This window comes from Lontra canadensis, unplaced genomic scaffold (assembly GCF_010015895.1).
Source record: "Lontra canadensis isolate GAN:19392208 unplaced genomic scaffold, GSC_riverotter_1.0 scaffold1, whole genome shotgun sequence".
Classification (NCBI taxonomy): domain Eukaryota; kingdom Metazoa; phylum Chordata; class Mammalia; order Carnivora; family Mustelidae; genus Lontra; species Lontra canadensis.
In genome coordinates, this window is record NW_022630995.1 from 35,125,313 (window position 1) to 35,149,565 (window position 24,253).

Genomic DNA, 24,253 nt, shown 5'->3' on the forward strand with positions numbered 1-24,253 from the left:
TCTCTTAAGAATTCTTACAACTCAACTATAAAAAGACAAATTACCCAATTAAAAAAATGGGCAAAGGACTTGAATAGACTGTTCTCCAAAGAAGATACCCAAGTGGCCAACAAGCACATGAAAAGATGCTCCGTATCCTTAGTCATTAGGAAAATGGAAATCAAAACCACAATGAGCTATCACCTCACACCTACTAGAATGATTATAATCAAGATGTTGAGGCTGTGGGGAAATGGAGCCTTCGTAGGCTGCTGATGGGAATGTAAGCGGTTGCGGGTGCTGTGGAAAGCAGGAGCACGCGAGGAACAGCAAAAAACCTAGCGGGGCTGCAGCACAGGGAGCAGACAGGGCGGCGGATGCTCCTTGTTTCTGCATGTGCGAGAAAAAGCCCCTGGAGGGTTTATGAAGGAACCTGGTAACACCGCAGGTAGACTGAGAGGACCTGCCCATGGACTGGGTGACAGGGGTGAGGGTGAGGTGAGTCACAGATAATGACCGGGTTTCCACCCAGACCAGCGGCTGGGGCGGAGCAGCTCCTGGCTGAGATGATGCAGATGGAGAGAAAACCGAGTTGCCTTTTAACCAGGTTAGGGGAGATGCTGTGGCCCGGACCGAGCTCCCTGCTTCTCTTTGAAGAGTCTCCCAGGTTTGGGCAGGGCTTTGGCTTCCCAGGGAGACGTGACACCTAGCCTGCCTCCCTCCGCAGTGTGTGTGGCTCGGAGTAAATTCTTGCTGATGGAATGCAAATGGAAGGGGTGTGGGCCCCTGCTACGTGGCACAAATGAGACTTGGAAAGAAAAAGGGATTTTTCCAATCTGTGGATGCCAAAAGTTTTATGATATATTCTGAACTTTAAAAGAGTCCACTGTTACTAGCTGGCTCTAGTTTTAATGGACTGATTAAAAAGAAGCCCTTATGATTTGATAAAATACATTACGGTTGGAATCCATGGTGCTACACGGCCAAAAAGCCTTTGTCACCATGGAGACAGTGTGACCAGCATTTTTAAAGGACATCAACTGGTTTGTTGTCAGATTCTTCAAATCGGACAAGTTACACGATGCACAAAAAGGAGCCAATACAAACTATAAATCCTGCCTACTCCGGACCCTCGCGCCCTGGGGAAGGGAGCAGATGGTCTGGGACTCACCTGCACGGGCCGCTCACTGCTCCACCTCTGTCCGCAGGAACTGGGTACAGTCGGAGATTTTTTTTAGTTGAGCAAAGTTTAATCTTTCAGAACACATAGGACATGTGTTTTCCGTGTTTAACATGCTGTTCGGGGAGGGAAAGGCAGAGGAGATTAACATTCCTTTAGCTTTAGGTTATTCTAATGTGAAAAGCAATCCTGTCTACACCTCCTTGGTACATATTCATCACACAATTTAAGAACCAGGAATATTGGGTGCCTGGGTGGCTCAGTGGGTTAAGCCGCTGCCTTCGGCTCAGGTCATGATCTCAGGGTCCTGGGATCGAGTCCCGCATCGGGCTCTCTGCTCAGCAGGGAGCCTGCTTCCCTCTCTCTCTCTCTGCCTGCCTCTCTGTCTACTTGTGATCTCTCTCTGTCAAATCAATAAATAAAATCTTAAAAAAAAAAAAAAAGAACCAGGAATATTCAGTCTCATGCAAAATCCCCTTTAAGGATAATGTTCTCAAAGGTCACAGAAGCTTTGGGCCTTTAGAGATCTTTAGGAATATGAATAAGGAGACCTCAGAATAAAAGAGTGGTTGAATGAAAGGCCTATTTTGGGGTAAATCTGAGTGACCGAGTGAAACGATGCAAATTTACCTCTTAAATTCCGAGTACAGAGCAGGGAAGTCACAATGTGGACACACGGTCCAGTCATCCTTCAACATGTGTCGGCCCTAGAAACAGTACACTTAAGAGTAAAATTCATTGTTTAAAAATTTCCTGCCATTATTCAATTATAATAAGTGTATTAAAATTAAAAGCCAGACCTCTAAATTAGGTGAGCAATTGACTAGAAAGAGATGGGGGCAAACAGAAGCCAGATTTCATTTATCAATTCATGTATAAAGAATGGTCTTCAATTTTGTGATATCATCACCTAAATTTATGTCCCTTTAAATAAAGTTTCTGTTAGTCTAGTGATTAACAAATAATCTGGTATTTAACATCTTCTAACACCGGGCACCGGGTGGCTCAGTCAGTTGAGCGTCCAACTCGATTTTGGCTCAGGTCATGATCTCAGGGTCGGGGACTGAGCCCTGGGAACCCTGCGTCGGGCTCGTGCTCACCGTGGAGTCAGCTGTCCCTCTTCCTCTGCTCCTTCCCCCACCCCCCACATGTGCATACATTCTCTCTTTCTCAAAAAAATCTTCAAAAATTTTTCTACAAGGTCTTAATATTAAAACGAATAATAAAAGCCACCACTTATTCAGTATGCCAGGTAGAGAGCACTGAGGCTTTACATATGTCCTGTCATCAGCCTGCAGTTTCTCTCAATAGGCAGGCGCTGTTACGGTTGGACCTAGCAAGGTAAAGCAAATTGCAGAGGATCACAGAGCCAGTAAAGTGGCAGAAGGATTTAAGCCCAGGACCATCTGATTGCCAAGTCTTGCTTTTTACACATCAAGTATTCAAATGGACTATAAATATATATATATAAAGACATACGTATTACAAACTTACTGTTGCAATGCAATACGGGATGTTATTTTTACATCCAGGACAGAGGAGTTCACACTCGGGGAGAAGAAATTCGCAGAATGGACACGGGGTTGTGGGCTCTTCTGTCTCGGAGGTATCGGGTCTCCTGTGAGAGAGATCACATAACATGCCTACTTCTGCACAGTCGAGATCTGAGGCTGGAGAAGGTCCCATCAGCCTGCACTCCCGCTCAGGGCGGAGGGAGAGGAATTGAGGGGTTAAAGTGTCGCATCATCCAGCCCACATGTGGGGGCTGGAGTTTGCAGCATAGTAAATGGCACAGAACATGGGTGGCTTGTGCTCTCTCCTCTTCCTGTGCCACGGATGCCACTGATGGGGTAAGCCCGCTTCTTCCCCCCGTCTCTCCCCTTTGTGGACTGAATTGGTCAAGGCTATCCAGGGCTGTGCCGCCGAAGTGCCCGTGGCCACAGCAGTGTTCCCGCGCTCTCCAGTGTGGCAGCCAGGAGCCACATGAAACTTCCGAGCACTTGAAATCCGGATAGCGTGAGAAACGGAGTTTTAAATTTGATTTAATTTTATTTAAATTTAAATAGCCACACACGGCTAGCAGTTACCATATTCGACCCCACAGCTGGAGAGGAGTCTCACGTGGGGAGAGAATGATTAGTGTCTCTTCCGAGCTGGGGCCCAGGCCCAGTGGCCCTGGACGGTCGGAATTAATGTGCTCTAGCAACCCACCCCCCCACTGCCCCACAACTCTCCATGAGGAGGACACTTCTGTGCTCCAGATACAAAGCTGGAAGACTGAGGGTTCTCTCCCTGCCGCCACCAGGACACAGCAGGCCTGAATCATGACGCTTTGTTTAAGAGTCAAGTAAATCCTGACTGTTTCAAGCCACTGTTGGGTTTTCTGCTGCTGGTTGCTCAATACAGTCCTAATGGCCACCCCAGTCCATTCTCTCCCTGAGCTGCACCTGAGCAGCCAGAGTCTAAAAACTACATCTGTGAGATGCGGTGAGACAGTGGAAGCAGCTGTCCCTGCCTACCTGACCATGGCCTCGATCTTCTTCTTGTATTTGGCATCTATCTTGTTGCGGTACTCGGGCCGCATCAGCATGGCCGCAAAGCTGAAAGCAGAGTTCTTCAGGCCTGCTCGGTGACACTCGATCACCGTGGACGTCAGGATCGGCACAATGTCTGCAACACACACGGGAGGGCAGGAAGCCCAGTGCTTCTGCTGTCCCGACTCTGTCCCCATTCAGGAGGACAACACGATCACACCTCTAGGTTTGCTCTTCCTGGCAAAGAGCCAGGTAGGACCTGTTTCATGAGGCCAAGGGGGCTCAGCACAATGTCCTTCCTGTGATTTTACTGTGTTTTGCCTTGGAGCACCCGGACCTGCACTCCCTTGAGGTCCCCTTTTGCATGTATCCTCCCAAACCAGAGATGTGTTTCTGCACGTGACAGGACTGCCCGTGAATGGTCAGGGAGATTAGTAAGTTTATGCACTGACCTCGGCGTGTGTCTCTCTCTTCAGGATAGATACTAGAAGGTAGATTACTAGATCAAAGAACATGACTTTTTAAAAAAATGCTCTTAGCACAGATTGCCAAATTGCTTTCTAGAAAGGCCCTACCAGTGTCTGTTCCCTGCTGCTCCCTTAGCCAGCATGGTATACAATTAATTGTGAAGTCGTTTTCATGTAACAAAAAAGAAGACAGTTATAGAGGAGGGGTTGGTGAATTTTGACCTGTGGACCAAATCGGGCCTTCTGTTTTTGTATGGCTCATGAGCTAAGAGGGCCTTTATGTTTTTAAATGGTTGAAAAAAATTAAAAGAAAAATATTTTGTGACATGTGAAAATAATATGAGGTTCAAATGTCAGAAACCCCAAAAAATAAAATTCTGTTGGAACACATCCATACTCATTCATTTCTGTACAGTTTATGTAAAAATAGTAGCTGTGACAGACATTATGGTCCATGAAGCCCCAGACACTTGACATCTGTACCTTTGCGGAAAGACTTTGTTGACCCCCGACACAGAGTGTGAGGAAGTCTGTTAACTGAAGAATGTTAGAATGACATGTCGCTAAGAATGAGGGGAACTTCTGTAGCGGCGGTGGCCCGGCTGAGAACAGGGTCAGACTTACTAGCTGAACAGTGTGGTCTTGGGCAAGTGTATTTCACTTCTTTCCCCTCTGTTTGCTTCTCCGGTAAAACAGGGAAAACAATAGTGCCCATGGGTGTAGTTTTGAGGCTCTTATCCTTACAAAGATGTGCGTGATCTTGGCTGGCATCTGGGAACTCGGATGTTGGGGGCATTTCTCCCATTTCCAGATCAGAGTGGCTCACTGTACCTGAACTCTTTGCACAAACAGTGTGGTCTACACTGAACACCTGCTTTCTGGGAGTCTGACAGCCCCGGTACAAGCTCTGGGCCCTGAGCCTCTCATGAGCACCTCTGGTAGACACTTTACATGTGCTGTCACACAGCTCACTGCTGGAGGAGTGTGTCCTGTGTGACTCTGCTGGAGGGGACTCAGAAACATGCACCTGTTCTCACCCACACCTCGCCCCATGCCTATGCCTTTTGCATTTGCTGCTCCGGGTTTGTATTCTTCTGCTGTAATAAATGTTAGCCTCCGGCACGACTGTGGATTGCATTGTGTGAGTCCTAGTGAACTTGGGGGTGGCCCTGGGGTCCCATTAGACTACTTGCTGGGGTGGGTGTGAGGAGTAAATGAGTTAATCTGTGTAGACAACAGTGGCTGGTCGGGTTAGTGACTGTCGATCTTACAGTGTCACACTGAGGCCCACATGTGGGGGACAGGTCCTTCTCAACAGTACGTACGTGACGGGAACTTGCTGATGTTGTTGGCCACCCGGATAAGCATACGTGCCCCTTTCATATGATCGCCACTTTTCACGTGAATCTGAAATAAATGACATATGTTACTCTTAAGAGATTTTGATTAACCCTAATTCATGCTTTATTCCCCCAAATAATTAATTCCTTCATTATGATCCTGAACGAGCTGTTCCATGATCCTCGCAGCCCTACTTGGCTTAAGGCACTTGGGAGTTCTTCTCTGTTTCTCCTTCCAGCAGTGCCGCCTGACCCCGTGGCCTCATCGACCTTACCCCCCCTCTATGCTCTCCTTTTTACTTTGCCCCAGACCACGTGGCATGAGTTTAAATCCCTGATACAGCTCTTATGGGCCATTTTCAGAGCGCTAATAATGCCAACTTTGCCAAGTTGTTGTGAGACCTAAAAGCCGAGTCTTCCAGGCAGAAGGAGAGGATGAGTTGTTAAAGGAAGAGTGCAAGGGAGCAGCAGTGGCTGGAAGGCCTGAGATTGGGTGAGTGCTGAGTATGAGGGGGGCCCTGACGCGTGGGATGAGAGGAGGCTTGGAGAGCCAACGGGGCTGAGGAATGATGTCGCCGTATCATCCAGTGAGATGGGGCAGCCCACAGAGGTGTGAAGGGGTGGGGGTGGAGAGAAGCAGAGCCATAGGAGGCAGAACTGGTTGGTATTTGGTGAGAACGTGCAGCGTGAGCTGAGAGTAACTCCCAGGCATCAGGTCTAAGCAACGGCTGATGGCATCATTTCCTGAGCACCGCTAGAAGGGGTAGGGACTCCCTTGCTGCTTGTCCTCTGCTGACTCCCTGGGCCTCAGACAGCTCAGCTCCATGATGAAGACACCAAGGTCCCAGGCTGTCCCTCAGCCCAAATCCCTGCCCCCGCTCTGGAAGGAAGCACCCACCAAAGCTGTCTTGATAGCCCCTGAAGCGTGGCTGACTTTCTTCAGTCTTTGGCTCAAAGATGCCTGGGACATTTTTATGTCAATGTATTCTGACTGGAAAAGGTTTCACAGTTTCCCTTTTGACACCATGAGCAGTTAAAATCTTGAGAAAGGGTGGTGCTTGCATAAGAGTCGAGAACTACAGCAAACGGGGAAGAGTCCTGGGGTGCCCTTCAGTGGGAGGGGAAGAGGGTGCACGGTTGGTCCTCTGCCAGGGATGGGCCGGCTCTCGGGGCGAGATGAAAAGAAAAAGGCTTGCGCACCATCCCTGTGCCTTAGGATGGTAGAAGGCCCTGGTCTCGGAGGGCTGTGTGTAGGATTCCCTGACTTCCACCCCCAAAAGTGCCCTTCTGATGGATTCTGTGCCCACAGCACATGGCACCACCACTCATGTCTGCAGATGAGAGAGCCCGCCCTTCTCCCTTTCTACTCCTTTCCACATGAGAGAAGGGATCCTTCTGCTGCTCTGAAGAGAAATGTACTCTCCAGGGCTACAAGCCAGAATTCTCATTTTTTCCTTACCATCAGTGTTATAGAATTGTGTGGCCGAATATGGTAGCCACTAGCCATATGTGGCTATTTACATTTTAAAATTAAAATTATATAAAATTAAAAAAAAATGTAGTTTCTCATTTGCACCAGCTGTATTTCCGGTCTCCATAGCCAGGCTGCCTGCTGCCATACGGGGAAGCCCAGACACTGGCACCTACAACACTGTAGAAAGTTCTGGACAGCACTGGTAGAGATCATAATTAGGATCTTAGTCATTCATAACATGCCTCCTCTATCCTACATACCATCAAGATTAAGATCTTGGGGACTGGACTGGAAACCAAATTAGCTTTAATATGGGAAGATTATACTCTGATATAATGAAAATTTAGAAAAATATGTGAGTTGGATTCTGTATCTTTATAGAGATATGTGTATAAATATATTACAAAATTCACACCTATTTACACATAACTTTTATGTAAATTGTAATACAAGTATTTGAGGTTTGAATGCTATAGTTTGTTTTTAAGATTTACTAATTGAGGGGCGCCTAGGTGGCTCAGTAGGTTAAGCCTCTGACTTCGGCTCAGGTCATGATCTCAGGGTCCTGGGATCGAGCCCCGCATCTGGCTCCCTGCTCAGCGGGGAGCCTGCTTCTCCCTCTCCCCTCCCCTGCTTGGGTTCCCTCTCTCGCTGTCTCTCCCTCTGTCAAATGAAGTCTTAAAGAAAAATTACTAATTGAAAAGACAGAATACACAACTGGACATAAATATAATCCTAATGTGGTAAAAAAAAATAGGAGTGCATACGTGTATTTACCAAAGTACAGAGGATATACCAGCACAAAGTTAACAGCCATTATATCTGGTGATGGACTTAAAGGGTCAGTTGCTTTTTCATTACACTTTTCTACATTCTCTAAATTTTCTCCATGAATATGTATTATTTTTATATTCAGATGGAAACTAAATAGTATTAAAAACTGTAGAATTGTATAAAATCTACCATCTTAGAATTAATAAACTAGTAAACTCTGGTTAAACAAAAATGTCTTAAGTAAATTTTTTTTTCCCCCCAGGTAATCCATTGATATGCTTCAAAATCAAGACAAGGTAGAAATACATCCACAGAGAAACCTGCTTTCCCTCTTGTCCCCTCAATGGGGATGGCTATCATGTCGCCTCTGCCCCATGTTGTGTTTCTGTTAGCAAACTATTTTTGCTGGCGAGACTTTGAGTCTATTTCTAATTTTATTTGCAACGAATAAATATTCATTCTTTTTTTTACCCTTTTGCACCCAACAGGTAGCAGACTGTATAATTATCCTGTATGTTGCTGTTTTTCACTTAACAATAGAGATCTAGAAACTCACTTGAATCCAACGGAGAGGTGCCCATAAGAAATCCCTTCAGGTGATAACCTCCCTTGGCAGATTATGTCCCAAGTCCCTCAAAGGGTCTCACCTTCACTAGGATGTAGCTGTGCAGGATCATGAGGTTGGTGGCCATCTCAGAGGGAATTTTGATCTTCTGAGATTTGAGTTCTGCATACATGCTAAAGAGAACGTCGTGTGCATTCCGATAGTTTCCTAGAAAAAAAGGTGGCAAAATGACATTATTGCAAAGGATGAAATCTGAGACCTTTCTGTGGGACCTCATTTTATTTTATTCTTTCAAAGTTTTTATATAAATTCCAGTTAGCTAACACAGAGCATAATATTCGTTTCAGGTATACAATACAGGGATTCAGTACTCCCATACATCACCCGGTGTTCCTCACAACGTGGGCCTTGTTTCGTAAGTAGATTTTGTTATTAGCAATATCCTCATAATTTCTTATATAAAGGAACATAGTAGTTCTTCCCGCAGTAACTCTTGGTATGAATGTCCAGCTCGTCCCTCAGGGAGAAAATGGTGTCAGCTGACACATCTCCCTTTTCCTCAGGACACCATCCGCTACCAAAGCCAATGGGTCACCAAGTTTGGAGCCGGCCTTCTAAGTCTCCCAAATCCAGCCTGGCCCGGCCCATTTAATGCTTCTTGCCATCTCTCCACCATCTCTCTGCAGCAGCATCGGTATTCCTCTCTGTTCTGCCTCCACTCTGACGTGAGAGGGTTCTTGGAAAGACCTGGAGTTTACACTCCAGCATAAAAACCCTCCAAGGGCCTTAGGGATTGATGGCAAATTCCTGAGCCAAGGACCTGAACCCTTCAGGATCTGCCTCCACCTACCATCCTAACCCGACTTTGCCCTCCCCCCTACCCTGCGCCACGGTTGGTGCCCCTATGTCCCCTGCTGCCGTCCCCCCTGCACACCCCTCCCTCCCTCATCTCTGGCCATCTCAGCCTGTCGACGCTCAGCTGAAACTTCTGTTGTCTTCTCTCATCTCCATCCTCCAACTCCCCATGTCCCCCACCCTCAGGATGAGGGGGATCCCTGCCCCCGTGCCCTTCTAACGGGTTTCCTTCCCACTCCAGCACTTCTCGGCCTGCACAACAGTTCTGAATCTGCTGTCTCCCCCACCGAGTCAGAACTCCCTAAGGGTGGAACCACGGCTCAGTCTCCCGAGCCCTGAGCCGCCACCATGTACCTGCAGCAGGTGTTAGATCACTAATAACTGACTTAACTCCATATTTGCCAAAACCGTGTTCCGTATTTATGAACATCTAAAAGAATCAGCCTGCGAAAACTAGGGAAGAGGTCAGACTAATTCTCTTTGTCAATAATATTTCGAAAGCATGTAAGTGAGAGAATGGAACGGTCCTGGAGGTTCCTTTTTTTTTTTTTTAAAGATTTTATTTATTTATTTATTTGACAGAGATCACAAGTAGGCAGAGAGGCAGGCAGAGGGAGAGGGAGAAGCAGGCTCCCCGCTGAGCGGAGAGTCCAATGCGGGGCTCGATCCCAGGACCCTGGGATCATGACCTGAGCTGAAGGCAGAGGCTTTAACCCACTGAGCCACCCAGGCACTCCGTGTCCTGGAGGTTCTATCAACGGTCCCTGAACGCTATTCCGAACGAGATCAATTCTAACGCTACATCATCTCCCATCTTCTAGTATCTTTCCTGTTGTTCAAGCCAAACACATGGGACGGAAGGAAAGTGCAGCAGAGTGTAGTGGAGGGGCTGTGGGCCAGCGAGGGCGGGGAGGCCACCATCCAGGACCAGGAGCTGCGAGGCCGTGAAGGGGAGAGGACGTGGCATGGTCAAGAGAAGGCATCAGCGGAGGTACTCTGTGATGGGGCACTGTCTCACTTCCCTCGGACCCAGAAACGGTCCTTTCCCTAGTCTTCCGGCTTCAGAGCAAACCCAGATTAGAAAAGGGCTACTACTTCCTGCGCAGCAAAGGGGCTGGAGCTTGATTCCATTTTCCCAGGAATAACACGAAGCCTGGACCTACCTGCGGACTGCTCTTCTCTGGCGATGATGATGGCGGTGCGGGCAGCTTCCCGGTACTGCTTCAAGGCCATGTACAAGCGGAACAGGTACTTGGCATCCTAACACGCAAACCGTTACAGAAACATCACTGTCTTCACTAGCGAACGGGAGAAACACCTACAATTTTGCATTTCTGTTGGAATCCACTTTGGATACTCTTTTTTTTAAAAAAAAATCCATTGAATAAAGAATTTATTTATCCAGTATTTATTCATACTTTAATATGCACCAGGTTGTATTTTCCATACTTGAGAAATATTAATGTGTTTAAAACCTCATGCCCTCCCTGGGAGAAAGGCACGATTACATGCTAATTGCACTGGTGAGAAACAAACCCAAGAGGACCTTTCCAGAGCTGGGATCAAGCCACAGTGATGGGGCTTCAAAGTCTGTGTTCCTAACCCTCTTCCCACAGAGTTATCTCTCAAGTGCTTGAAATCAAACTGTGTTCTTATACGATGTACCAACTTCATAAAATTTCAAAAATTGCTACACACATATAAATTTCACTGGTCCACAAAAAACTTTGACCTCTCACTATTTCTTATATTCATTCTTTTCACCTCCAGACAATCTCCTATGCTTGTTCCCTGGTTATTAGAATAAGTGGACATTAGGTGAGCAGGCTGCTAAGAGTTTAAGAGTTTAACCTTTGGCAGGTTAACTTACTCTCCCCTGGGTCTCCTTGTCTATCTGTGAAACACTGGAAATGGACTCAGGGATCAGGTTTGCTATAATCCTCTCCGGCTATGACATTCTAGCATCTTCTCTCCAAATCAGTAACTTGACTTCCTTCACAAGAAAATCACCTCAAGCATCAAAGCAAAAGGGAAGAAAAAGCTCAAGGGTATTCTCAAAGGAGACCGTCCTCATCAGGACTGAAAGACGACTGATATCGGCATGAACTCCCGAGTCACATACTTTGAAAATATTTTCTTAATGATTTATTTCTCCTTTATATTTACACTGAGTTACTTTCATGCTAAATATGATCGGTATTCATTCCCATACCTTTTGAAATGTGAACAAAGTATACTGATTTTTAGGGATTAATGCCAACTCATAGTTCTAATAATATTTTTCATAGTTTCCAGAGTAAATAAAACCTTTAACTAATCTTGAGGGGGAGCGTTGTGCCTATCGCACAGGTGGCCATGCCAATTTCAAGGAACGAATATATCCAATAGCCTCTAAAATGCACGGTCTGTCTAGCAGACCTCAAGCTATATTCAGAAAGAAAATTTAATAAGCCATAGTAGGTAAAAACAGGGCAGAATAAAGTCAGATCATAACTAAACTACATAAAACCCAAATGGCATTTCTAGTACCTTCGGCATGCCGTCACTCTCTCCCATCAGGTGGTCTATCAGCTGGCTGGTCAGCAGTTCATCTTTGGCCTGACCAACCTGTTTAGGAAGAGAAAGAAACCATAATTTGGCATCTTACAACTAGAAAGGAAGGGGAGTGGGGGGTGGGGAGACAAATAATCTTGGGCTAAGGAAATGGAATAAAAATAAATTATAAAAATACCTGAAGTCAAGTGCCTGACAGGATATAAATTCAGGATCTTTCTTATTTCATTTATAGTCTCCAATAATAAAAGTCTATCTTTCGAAGCTATAGCTTCTCTAAGTTGCTATATCAAAAGGCCATTTTTTTTTTCACATACACAATACACTTCTCGAATGTTTCGGTAAAAACTTCCTTAAGGTAAGTGACTATGACATCTAGATAATAGGGTCTTGAGCGTAGGAACTGAGCCTTCTGCAACAGCATAGCATCAAGCACTGCATCTCCAGCACTCCCCAAGGAAATGTACCTGTCCATGGCCAACTGAAGTCCAAAAGCAGAAAAAATATGGCCACTGGGGCCTAGAAGAGGGCAGGCAGCTGGAAGTGTGGATGAAGTTCGGGAGAGGACGCTGGCCTAGAGATCTAGATCTGAGAGTCACCTCCATGAAAGTCAGTTCAATCCCTTATGAGTTGTGTGGTGTTGATCAGGAAAAATTACGGATCACAGGAAATGTATTAGGTTTAGATAGGAGGAATAATTATTGACAAGAGTAGGAGGCTTCAGAGTCTTGTGTCTAGAAAAAAGGGGTGAGCCAAGAACACAACTGGAGCTCCACCAAAGGGAATGAACACAGAAGAGTGCAGTGCTGCCCTCGTCACATGAATGACACAGTGAGAAAAGCAACAGGAAAATGAAGGAGGTGGTCATTAGGACACAGCAACCCATGGCCTAGCTTGCTACACCTCAGGGGAAAAGATTAAGAGAAGTTAGAAAGTTCCTTGTAGACAAGGGATCGTAGCGAACCTGTGGAGTGGAGAGGCTCTTGTGGCTGCAGAATTTCTATACACTTGTGTGTCATCAGTGCGAGAAAGCTAAGCTTTTATAAATCTGTTGCCTCTGCTTTCACGCTTGCTGTAAGGAAGGGATGCTGTAAGGAAGAGAAATCCTGTACAGTTACTCATCTTGATGGCTTTGGCGGATGGCTTTGGTGGATGGTAAATGGGCCAGTACATAGACATGGTTAAAGCAAGGGCTCTGGAGTCAGCCTGCCTGAGGTCAAAAGATCACCAGTGTGATCTTCAGCAAGTAACTCTTGGGATCTCCATGAGGATAAAAATAATACCTAACTCACAGCACTGTTTTAAGGATTAAAGAAGTTAATACCCTTAAAGGGCTTGGACTGGTCCTAAGCAGACGGTGTTGCCAGATACAGCAAATGAAAGTACAGGGCACCTGGTTAAATTTGAATTTCAGAGCATTGAGCGCACCCAAAATCTTAAGATAAATGGAAAGGGGAGGCAGTAAGGAACAGATGTGGCCACTTGGAATTAAAATTGAAAGGAGGATGGAGACAGAATGCTGAGGAACACGTACATTTAAGGAGCAGTCAGTGAAGGAGGTTGAGAAGGGACTATCTGAGAAGTAATGAGAGAAGCAGTGTTCCAACGGAGTAACAATTTCAAGAAAGGTGTAGTATAATAGCATAAAATGCTGCCATAACATGGAATAAAGACTGAGAAGAGACTCATGTATTTAGCAAGTAAGAGATCAGTGGTGACCTCGTAGAGAAGGTTTACAGACAGGTGAAGCCAGAAGCTCACTGCAAAGAGGCAGGAAGGCCCCCAACCCAGCTACTGGACCCATCTTTCTCATCCATCTCATGGGTTTACTCAGGTAATGATTCCCAACTAGGGCTCTTCTACACACACATCAACACACATACACCAAGAATGTATTTCAGAAACTTCACGGGTAGAGGATGGGGGTGGGGATAGGGGTGGGTGAAGTATGAATATTTTTAAGATATTCTCAATTATGGGGTCAGCAGGTAAGAGTGCACATATTATAAGAAAATTCAAGTCAGGGGAGGGGGTTTCAGGGTGGAAAGGAATGGAGGATCGGAAGGGAATTTATACCATCTATATAGTGCATTCACTGAGCTGGGAACCAACGTGTGTTCAGTCAGCAAATATTTACTGAGTGCCCATGATGTGCTAAACACTCTATGAAGAAATGGGTCCTTGCGCTTGAGGACTATTAATCTGAAGGAGAAATGTAATGGTAGGTGATGTTCAAACCACTTTTGTCTGATATTAATTCCTTTGACTTTTCTGAGAAATGCTCCTACTTCCATTTCAACCATGGGTTCTAGTGGGACTTTGGTGCCTCAGAGGACCCCATTCTCCATGACCATATAAATGGGAATGTCAAGGGGTGGGAATTTAACCCAGTTTGCCAAAGCAAGATATTCCATCCCTGTGGCCACTAGTTGTTTAATCTTGGAATGGCCATCTGAACTAACCAAATCACAGCCTTTCTGGATTTATGAATTCGGGGCCAGAATCCCAGTCCATCTTTGGTAGGAAGGGTGGGAGAGCTGCTGGAAGTCTTGAGTCCAGCTTTCTGGAGGAAGTAGGTGTTGGAAAATGTTGTCGATATGCAGAGAAAACCAGAGAATGTAACTATTTTTATAATTAAAAAATGACACTATGTAGATGGCTAGAGAATAATTTCCATTCTCTAATAATTTCACTGCAGCTTCAAATCCAGACACTTTTAGAAGATACTAATTTTTATGTCACAATAAAAAGTGCCAGCATTTATACTGAAAAGGCTTAGAAACAGAATATTCCTAGCACCCGAATTATGGTCTCTAAAACTATTTCTCACTAAAAGGAATCAGAACTCCCTAGAGAAATGGCTGATTCCAGGTTAGGGGCAAGAAATGGAACCTGGCCACAGAAATTAGGCAAGAAAAAGAAAGAAAAGGCATCCAAGTTGGAAAGGAAGAAGTTAAAGTGTCACTGTTTGCAGATGACATGATACCATAAATAGAAAACCCTAAAAAATCCGCCAAGAAACCATTAGAACTAATAAATAAATGTTGCAGGATACATAATCAATATACAAAAATTTCTTGCATTTCTATACATTAATTAAATACAAGAAAGAGAAATTAAGAAAATAATTCCATTTACAACCACATCAAAAAGAATAAAATACCTAGCAACAAATTTAACCAAGCAGGTGAAAGACCTGTACACTGAAACCATAAGACACTGATGAGAGAAACTGAAGAAGACACAGATAAATGGAAAGATATTCCAAGCTCATGGATTAGAAGAATATTGTTAAAAATGTCCCTATTACCCAAAGCAATCTAATACTCAGTGTGATACCTATCAAAATTCCAATGGCATACTTCACAAAACTAGAATAATTCTAAAAATCTGTATGGAACCACAAAAGATACCAAATAGCCAAAGTCAAATGTTGAGAAAGAAGAAAGCTGCATGCAGGAATCATGCTCCCTGATTTCAAATTATATGAAAAGCTACAGTAATCAAAACAGTATGGTATAGTACAAAAACAGACACACAGATTAAAGGAACAAAGTAGAGAGCCCAGAAATAAACCCACACATATAGGGATGATTAACCTATGACAAAGGAGCCAAAAACATACGATGAAGAAAGAACAGTCTTTTTAATAAAAATGTTGGGAGGAGCACCTGCGTAGGTCAGTTGGTTAAGCATCTGACTCTTGATTTTGGCTCAGATCATGATCTCAGGGTCAGAGATCCAGCCCTGTGTTAGACTCCATGCTGAGCGTGGAGCCTGCTTGGGATTCCATCTCTCCCTCTCCCACTGCCCCCTGAGTGCTTGTGCTCTCTCTTTAAAAAAAAAAAATTAGGGCGCCTGGGTGGCTCAGTGGGTTAAAGCCTCTGCCTTCGGCTCAGGTCATGATCTCAGGGTCCTGGGATCGAGGCCCGCATCGGGCTCTCTGCTCAGTAGGGAGCCTACTTTCCCCTCTCTCTCTATCTGCCTCTCTGCCTACTTGTGATTTCTGTCTGTCAAATAAATAAATAAAATCTTTAAAAAAAAATTAAAAAAAAATTAAAGGGCACCTGGGTGGCTCAGTGGGTTGAGCTGCTGCCTTTGGCTCAGGTCATGATCTCAGGGTCCTGAGATTGAGTCCCGCGTAGGGCTCTCTGCTCAGTGAGGAGCCTGCTTCCCTTACTCTCTCCCTGCCTGCCTCTCTGCCTACTTGTAATCTCTCTCTGTCAAATAAATAAAATCTTAAAAAAAAATAAAAATAAAAATAAAAAATAATAAATCATAAAATAAAAGTGAACAAGACAGGTGCATCCCCTGCTCCCCTGCCCCTCCTGCCACAAAGTTGGGAAAACCGGAAAGCCATATTGAAAAGAATGAAACTAGATCACTTTCATACACCATACACAAAAGCTAATTCAAAATGTACTAAAGAATTGAATGCAAGACCTGAAACCATAAAATTCCTAAAAGAAAACAGAGAGGGGTAAGCTCCTTGACATCAGTCTCAGTGAGGTCTTTATAGATCTGACTCCAAAGGCAAGGCAAACAAAAGTAAAAGTAAACAAATGGTATTGCATCAAACTAAAAGGTTGCACAGCAGAGGAAACCATCACCAAAAGGAAAAGGAAACCTGCTGAACAGGAGAAGATATTTGCAAACTCCATATCCAACATGGGGTTAATATCCAAAAAATATATATAAAAATCCATACAACTCAACAACAACAAACCAACCTGATTAAAAAAATGGGCAGAGGATCTTAATAGATATTTCTCCAAAGAAGACATACAAATTGCCAACAGGCACAGGAAAAATAGTGCACATCACTAATTATTAGGAAAATGCAAATCAAAACCACAATGAGATATCACCTAACACCTGTCAGAATGGTTATTATCAAAAAGACAAGAAATAACAAGTGTTGGAGAAGATGTGGAGAAAAGGGAACCCTGGTACACTGTTGGTGGGATTTTAAATTGGTGTAGTCGCTATGGAAAACAGTATGCAGATTCCGCAAAAAATTAAGTATAGAACTACCATATGCCTCAGCCATTCTACTTCTCAGTATTTATCCAAAGAATACAAAAACACTAATCCAAAAAATAAAGAAATGTGCCCTTATGTTCATTGCAGCATTTACAATAGCCAAGGTATGAAAACAAGTGTCCAGCAATAGGATGAATGAAGATTTGGTCTACAGACACACACACACACACACACACACACACACACACGAATATATGTTAAGTGAAATAAGTTCAAGAAAGAAAGATACCACATGATTTCACTCATATGTGGAATCTAAAACAAAATAAAACCCAAACAAATTATAATTCACTCATAATTCATATCTTGGATACACACACACACAGGCTATATTGTATTATGATTAAAAATGAGAGCACCTCTGGAGGTCACCTTTGGAGGATGCTAGGGAACCAACTCCTTATTCTCAAAACTAGTAAACAAAGGGAAACAATCAAGTATTTATTCTCCTTTTCTTTTATCTTAGTGTACCAAAATAGCTGATGTGAAATTCAGGAGGAATGACAATCAAGTATCATCATTTTGCAAACCCTAATAAAATAATGGATCTAGGTAATAAATATTAATGGCTGCTGAGATCATTAGGTGAAAGGCCAATGGGAAACCTTACAATGGAGGGGATCAGGCTGACCATTTCAACATCCAATAATCGATCTTAACACCATAAAAAGAGAGATGACAAATTATGGGCTATTACAGACGGAGTGTTTATGTACCTCCCAAATTCATATGTTGACGTCCTACCCCACAATGTGATTGTATGTGAAGACAGGGCCTCTGGGAATAATTAGAGTTAGATGAAGTGATGATGGTAGGGCCCTTATGATGGGATCAGTGGTATCATGAAAAGAGGAAGGGAGAGCGATCTCCTGGAAAGGCCACATGTGGACATAGCAAGAAGGTGGCCACTTACAAGCCTCGAAGAGAGCTCTCAACAGGAACCAAACTGGCTGGCCCCTTGATCTTAGCCTTCTCAGCCTCCAGAACTGTGAGAAATAAATTTTTGTTTTTTAAGTCACCTAGTCTGTGGTATTTTGTTACGGCAGCCTGAGCTGATTAGGATATAAGCCTCATACATAGAATTTAAGAAACAACAGAGGATCATAGGGGAAGGGAGGAAAAAATAAAACAAGATGAAATCAGAGAGGGAGGCAAACCATATGAGATTCTCAGTCACAGGAAACAGGTTGCTACAGGGCAGAGGGGTGGGGGATGGGGTACTGGGTGATGGACATTAAGGAGGGCATGTGATGTATGAGTGTGGGGTATTACACAAGACTGATGAATCACTGAACTCTATCTCTGAAACTAATAATGCACTACATGTTGACTAACTGAATTTAAGTTAAAAAAATCTAAAAAGATCCAAAGTAGACACAAACCGAATCCTAACAAGGGAAAAAAAAAAAAAAAAAGAGCCTACTGACGTGATGAAATAGGAAGTACATGGCACCATTTATGAAGCCATTTTCCTAAAAATATCAAATCTATGTCTAATCAAGTATCTAGATTTAATTACCAGTTAGTGGGAAATACAGGAGATGGGGAAATTTGTATTCTAAGTAGATGTTCAATAATATCAAGGAATGACTGTTAGAGAACTGCAGTGCAATGTTGGGAATGTAAAATGGTTTAGCTGCTTTGGGAAACAGTTGGGCAGTTCCTCAAAATGTTAAACATAGAGCTAACATACGGCCTAGCAATTCCTAGGTATATACCCAAGAGAAATGAAAACACAAGTCCACACAAAAACTTGACACAAATGCTAACAGCAGCATTATTCATAAATGCTCAAAAGTAGAAGCAACCCAAATGTTATCAAACACAATGTGGTAGAGTCCTACAACAGAATGTTATTCAGCCATAAAAACGAATGAATTATTAGTACATGCTACAACACAACTGAACCTTGGAAATGGCTCAGGTCATGATCCCAGGGTCCTGGGATCGAGCCCCACATCGGGCTCTCTGCTCAGCAGGGAGCCTGCTTCCCCCACCTCCCCCCGCCTGCCTCTCTGCCTACTTGTGATCTCTCTCTCTGTCAAATAAATAAATAAAATCTAAAAAAAAAAAAGATGCCAGACACAAAGGTCACATATATGGTTCCCTTTATATTAATGTCTAGAGTAGGCAAATCCAAAGAGGTAGAAAGTAGATTATAGTAAAGAATACATACTACACAACAATTTAGACAGTGTGGTAGTGGTATAGGGGAGACAAATCAATGGAAAAGAATATACAATCCAACACCAGACTTATACAAAAATGGTAATTTCATCTATGACCAATGCTGTATATAATTCAGTGTGGAAAAAATAGTCTTTTAATAAATGGTGCTGGATCAACCAGATATCCATACGGGAAAAAAAGATTCCTGAGTCCTACCTCACACCATACACAAAAGTTAATTCAGGATAGGCATAGGCCTAAATAAGAAAGCTAAAACAATCAAATCTCTAGAAGAAAACATATAGAATGGGCAATGATTTCTTAAATAGGACTAAAAACCACTAACCATTAGAGAAAAGATTTGTAAGTTGATTTATTTCCATCCAGACACCACGGAAGAATGAAAAGGCAAGCCACAGCTTGAGAAATTTTCACAATACACATATCTGATGAAAAGACTTGGATCTAGAAATTATAAAAAAAGTCCTATCATCAGTAAGAATGAGATGATACAACGAAAAATTAGAAAAAAAAAATATTTAAAAAGCTCTCCAGAAAAGAGGATATCCAAATAGCCAATATACATATCGCTCAGTATCATCAGTTTTTAGAAAAGGGGATTAAAACCATGAGATACCACTATACACCTATCAGAATAGTTACAATGAAACAGATTGGTAAGTGTCAGTAAAGAGAGCAACTAAATTCTTTCACACTGCTGATAGAGGGTAAATTGGTACAACTACTTTGAAAAAAATGTTTGGCAGTACCTACTGTTGCTAAAATATGTGTAGCTAATGACCTAGTAATTCTACTCCTGGATATATACCCAATAAGGCAGAGTGTTATGTCCATCAAAGGACATGAACCGATTTACGGCAACTTTGTTCATAATATGCCCAAACTGGAGACAACCCAAATGTCCATTAACAGAATAATGGATAAATAAATTGTGGTATAGTCGTACAGTAGACTATTACTCAGTCAAGAATAAGAATGAACTATTACTGGGCATGTGGGTGGCTCAGTCTGTTAAGCGTCTGCCTTTGGCTCAGGTCATGATTTCAGGGTCCTGGGATCGAGTCTTACAACAGGCTCCTTGCTCAGCAGGGAGCCTGCTTCCCCCCCCAACCCCGGCCCTCCCCCGCTCATGCTTCTGTGCTCTCTATCACAAAAATAAATAAATAAAAATCTTTTAAAAAAAATGAACTATTGCTGCATGCAGTAACACAATGCATTAGCAGACTTAACGGCTGATTGGAAGAAACTGGACACAAAATAGTACAAAATATGTATGAGGCCATTTATATGAAATACCTAGACAGATACAACCAGTCTATAAGGACAGAGGTCAGAATTGTGGTTCCCCCTGACTGGGGGCACTGATTGGGAGGCAACATAAGAGAGCATTCTGGAAGCTGGAAATGTTCCATATCTTGATCTCAACAGGGGTCACACCAGTGTACTCATATGAAAAAATGAGCTCTATATTTAGGATCTGTGCACTTTACTGTGTGCAAGTTACACCTACAAGAAAATGCAAAGGTTCTTATCTTTTATAGACAGATTTTGTGCCCATAAATAAATGACTTGGTTTAAAATAATACAGAAAAAGAGGTGGGGGTCTGAATAACATAAGAATGGTCACATGTCAATCGCTGCTGAAGTCAGATGATGGGTACCTGGGAACTGGTTACACTCTTTGGTCTACTTCCGCATGTCTAATTTTGCACATTGGCATTCTCAAAGGTTCACATTACAGAGTTTACTTACAGTTTCAATTGCCATTTCTATGGCCGCATTATCTTCTGAGCTCGGACATTTCAGGAAATGTTTAAGTGCCTGAAATGAGAATTGCATAGCAATTGAAAATGTGCAGCCCGCTTTCACCCTGGGGAAAAACAAAGCTTTCACACACTCAAAGTAATGATAGTTCCTGAAAGTACCCTCCTTTCAGCCAGGGGCGTGTGTTGTCTGGGTCTTAAAATACATTCTTGAAAGGCTGAGTGCAGTCTCAGCAATGGAAGGATCCAGTGACCCTTCTACAGAATTTAGTTCAGACTTGTGGTGAGAGGAGAATGAAAAATAAGCCCTTTTTCATTGTGAAGAAATAATTATTTTCATTCATTTGTTCGTCTGACAGGTATCTACTGCCCATGTGCTACTACATACATGAGACTTTGTTGGCTGCTGGGGAGAATCCCAGGAAGGACAGATCTGTGTAATGTCATGATATAAGGAACCAATTATTTTAAGTCGTAATGGGCTAATTCCACAACACTACACCCCCACATCTATGAAGAAAATTAAGGTTATAAAAGTTTAAATGATAAAGGGGCAGTATGACTGGTTGTTTTCATAGGTGCTCCGAGGAAGAAATGTTGATCTATATGAGGATGGTCCCAAAGGTGCCACCCAGGAAAAAGGACTTGAAGAGGAACAGGTCCGTGGTAGGTGGGGAAGAGGAGAATCTAGATGAGAAAAGGACTGGGAAAAGGCTAGCAGGAATATAGGTTTTTTCCAATGGAAACAGCTGGATGCCAGCAGCTGGTTGGGAAGTTCCGGCTCATTGGTCAATTTGTCGGACTTCTCTTGAGTGTCAGTTAAGGAGTCTGGACATTATCTAAGTGGCCAGAAACTCTATATTGGTGGCCAGAAAGCTGAGTTCACAGACAGTGTTTTTTTTGGTGAGTGAGGTATTATACAAATATCTGGGTCCCTATTTTAAAATTGGGAGACTGAGACTTCGGTTTCTCATGAAAAACCCTCTGATCGGCACTAGTAGGACCACTTCCTGAAAGGCAGCAATGTTCTGGTAGCAGAAGCTATTTCTGTCAGACCAAACAGGTGCCACCCAGTAGTCCCCAACCTGTCACACAATGAATGCACAGCATTGCTTAGTTCTGTCCTTGCTAGAACCCCTGCTGTGGGGCTCTTTAGCAATGAAGTATGTACCATTTGGGGAACAAAATGTAGGGTGAGTTATAGAGACAGAAACTAAAAACAGGGAAAATAGAAATAATATTTTAATAATCAAATAATAAGTGGGGTGACCCAGGTCTGAATTAAGTCGATGGTAAGTAGAATGAAAAGGGACAGATGTCAGAGATACTACAAAGGAAGAATGTGACTGGCTGTGGGAGAGAGAGGATTTAAAGTTAACTCAGACTTCAGATCTGGGTGTCTGGGAGCATAATATATTTTAAAATATTTCTGGGGCACCTGGCTGGCTCAGTTGGTGGAACATGTGACTCTTGATCTCAGGCTCATGAGTATGAACCCCTCATTGGGCATAGAGATAACTTAAAAAAAAAAAAAAATTCCCCTAGCATTCCCATGGAGTTCAATGTGTATTTTCTTGGGAAATACTAACTCGTGAATACTGGCCACACAGCAGGAAGAATTTTCCAGCCTGAAAATGTCTTTTTTCTCCTTCAAAATATAAGGCGATGCTTTGATAGTCTTCATTAGAAGTATCTTCAGAACCTACGACAGAAGTTCATTGAGTAAAACATCTGAGCAAAAGGTGTTTACCTTTTATTGTTAACTTAAAAATAAGATCCAAAATCAGATGATTAAAAAAAATTTAACTGTGAATATCAGTGTTGCTATGAGTGTTTGTTTTCCTCACAAAACCCCTTCACCGTCATTACCCCAAATATCAACTCTGTTCCATCTTCTTTTCACTCAAACAGGAATCAGGACAGGAAATGAGGAGGCTTTGTGAGAATCTAGGTTGTGGTTTGACATTACCCTTTGTAACTTTTATCCATCTTTCAGAGCCTTATCTCCTCTCCTGAAACAACAGGAACAACTAGGACTATAATCGCCATCGTGATGGGCTTAGAGTTTCAGAACAATCACAGGTCAACTTTAATACAAATGTAATCCGTCTCCCCGTCTCAGCAATGCCTGGTTTCGACAACTGTCTGTATCTGTCAGACAAATAAGGAGGTAATATTCAAGTAGCCCATAGATGCCATTTAAAGATAATTACTGTTTTTCTTTATATGTTAAGCAAAGAGGGAGAAGGACCTAAAATCATTGCTTACATTTACACAGAGAAGTCGGAGGTCCATTAATGTACCAAATATAACGACAGCCCTGGGCCTCCAGCCCAAGGTACAGAGGAAGTTTATGGGAGAAGGGGGTAAAGAAAGGTGGAGAAAAGTAACTGTGTGTGTGTGTGTGTGTGTTTGTGCGCGCGCGCTCAGGCGCGTGCATACACACACACACAAAAATGCTTATGAAATGAAAAAAATCTCAAGTGCATTAGTGCTGTGGTGATTGGCAGTGTTGAGACAGAAATGTCATCTGTCAAGCTAAACATTAATGAGTCTAATGTTGCTTTTGTCTGTATTTCCTTTTTTTCTTTAGCTGTTTATTTTCTCCAATTATCTGAATGGCTTTGTAAGATATTAGAAGATGCTTTTACCTATTTGTTCCCTTAAAGACTGAAAGATTTTTTCATAAATCCTATCATCAATTCTTAGGGATTCACAATTCTTTTGTGAATTAAAAAAAACAAAAAACAAAATAATAGAAGGTTGCCTGGGCGGCTCAGTCCATTGAGTGTTGGGTCTTGATTTCAGCTCAGGTCTTGATCTCAGGGTTGTGAGTTCAAGCCTCACATTGGGCTCCACACTGTGCATGGAGCCCACTTAAAAAAATAAATAAAAATAAGTAAATAAATTAAAAAACCCAAAATAACACAGAAGGACCAACATTTATATATCACTTATATGACACACTATGAATCATTAAATTTATAGACACAGAAAGTCAGGGGCTGGAGGAGAGGGAAACGGGGAGATACTGCTCACTGAGTACAGGGTTTTAGTTCAAGATGATGGAAAAGTTCTGGAAATGGGTGGTGGTGATGGTTGTACAATGCTAATGTACTTAATATGACTGAACTGTACATGTAAAAATGGTTAAAATGATAAATTTATGTTATGTGTACTTTTCCACAATAAAATCAAAACAAAATAAAATACCACCACAAATAACATTATATATGAATCTCAAAATTATTTCAGTGGTTTCTAAGAATAATTGCAAACAAGGGAAGAAAACCCATTAGGCAGGTGTTCTCAAAATAGAAAAATTCTCTTTTGGACCTTCTTCTGGAAAACCGTATCTTGCTTATATCACTCTTCCTCCAGGTATAATCATATAATCTTAATTTATAAGTCAATTTAAAACATTTTTGAAAATATTTCTTAAAAAATTCTTTTGTGTTTTCAGTTACCTTCATTTTGGAACCTTGTTTTAACACTGGTTGACAAACGGCAGAATTTGGGAAATCGGACCTCTTTTA

The 24,253-nt window shown here is 42.7% G+C and overlaps 1 protein-coding gene across 3 annotated transcripts in view; it reads right to left on the reverse strand.

The window, feature by feature from the left end:
- WDR19 (WD repeat domain 19) overlaps window positions 1-24,253 on the reverse strand; it is a 93,792-nt gene that overhangs the window by 8,924 nt on the left and 60,615 nt on the right. For all 3 annotated transcript variants that reach the window (XM_032853204.1, XM_032853194.1, XM_032853213.1), the window contains 10 exons: window positions 22,307-22,419; window positions 20,707-20,775; window positions 11,698-11,775; window positions 10,332-10,428; window positions 8,396-8,520; window positions 5,486-5,567; window positions 3,679-3,829; window positions 2,654-2,777; window positions 1,790-1,866; window positions 1,151-1,275 (listed from right to left, as the gene is read on the reverse strand). In XM_032853204.1, the coding sequence (XP_032709095.1) occupies window positions 1,164-1,275; window positions 1,790-1,866; window positions 2,654-2,777; window positions 3,679-3,829; window positions 5,486-5,567; window positions 8,396-8,520; window positions 10,332-10,428; window positions 11,698-11,775; window positions 20,707-20,775; window positions 22,307-22,419 (1,028 nt within the window). In that variant the 3' untranslated portion in view covers window positions 1,151-1,163. The remainder of the gene's footprint in view (window positions 1-1,150; window positions 1,276-1,789; window positions 1,867-2,653; window positions 2,778-3,678; window positions 3,830-5,485; window positions 5,568-8,395; window positions 8,521-10,331; window positions 10,429-11,697; window positions 11,776-20,706; window positions 20,776-22,306; window positions 22,420-24,253) is intronic.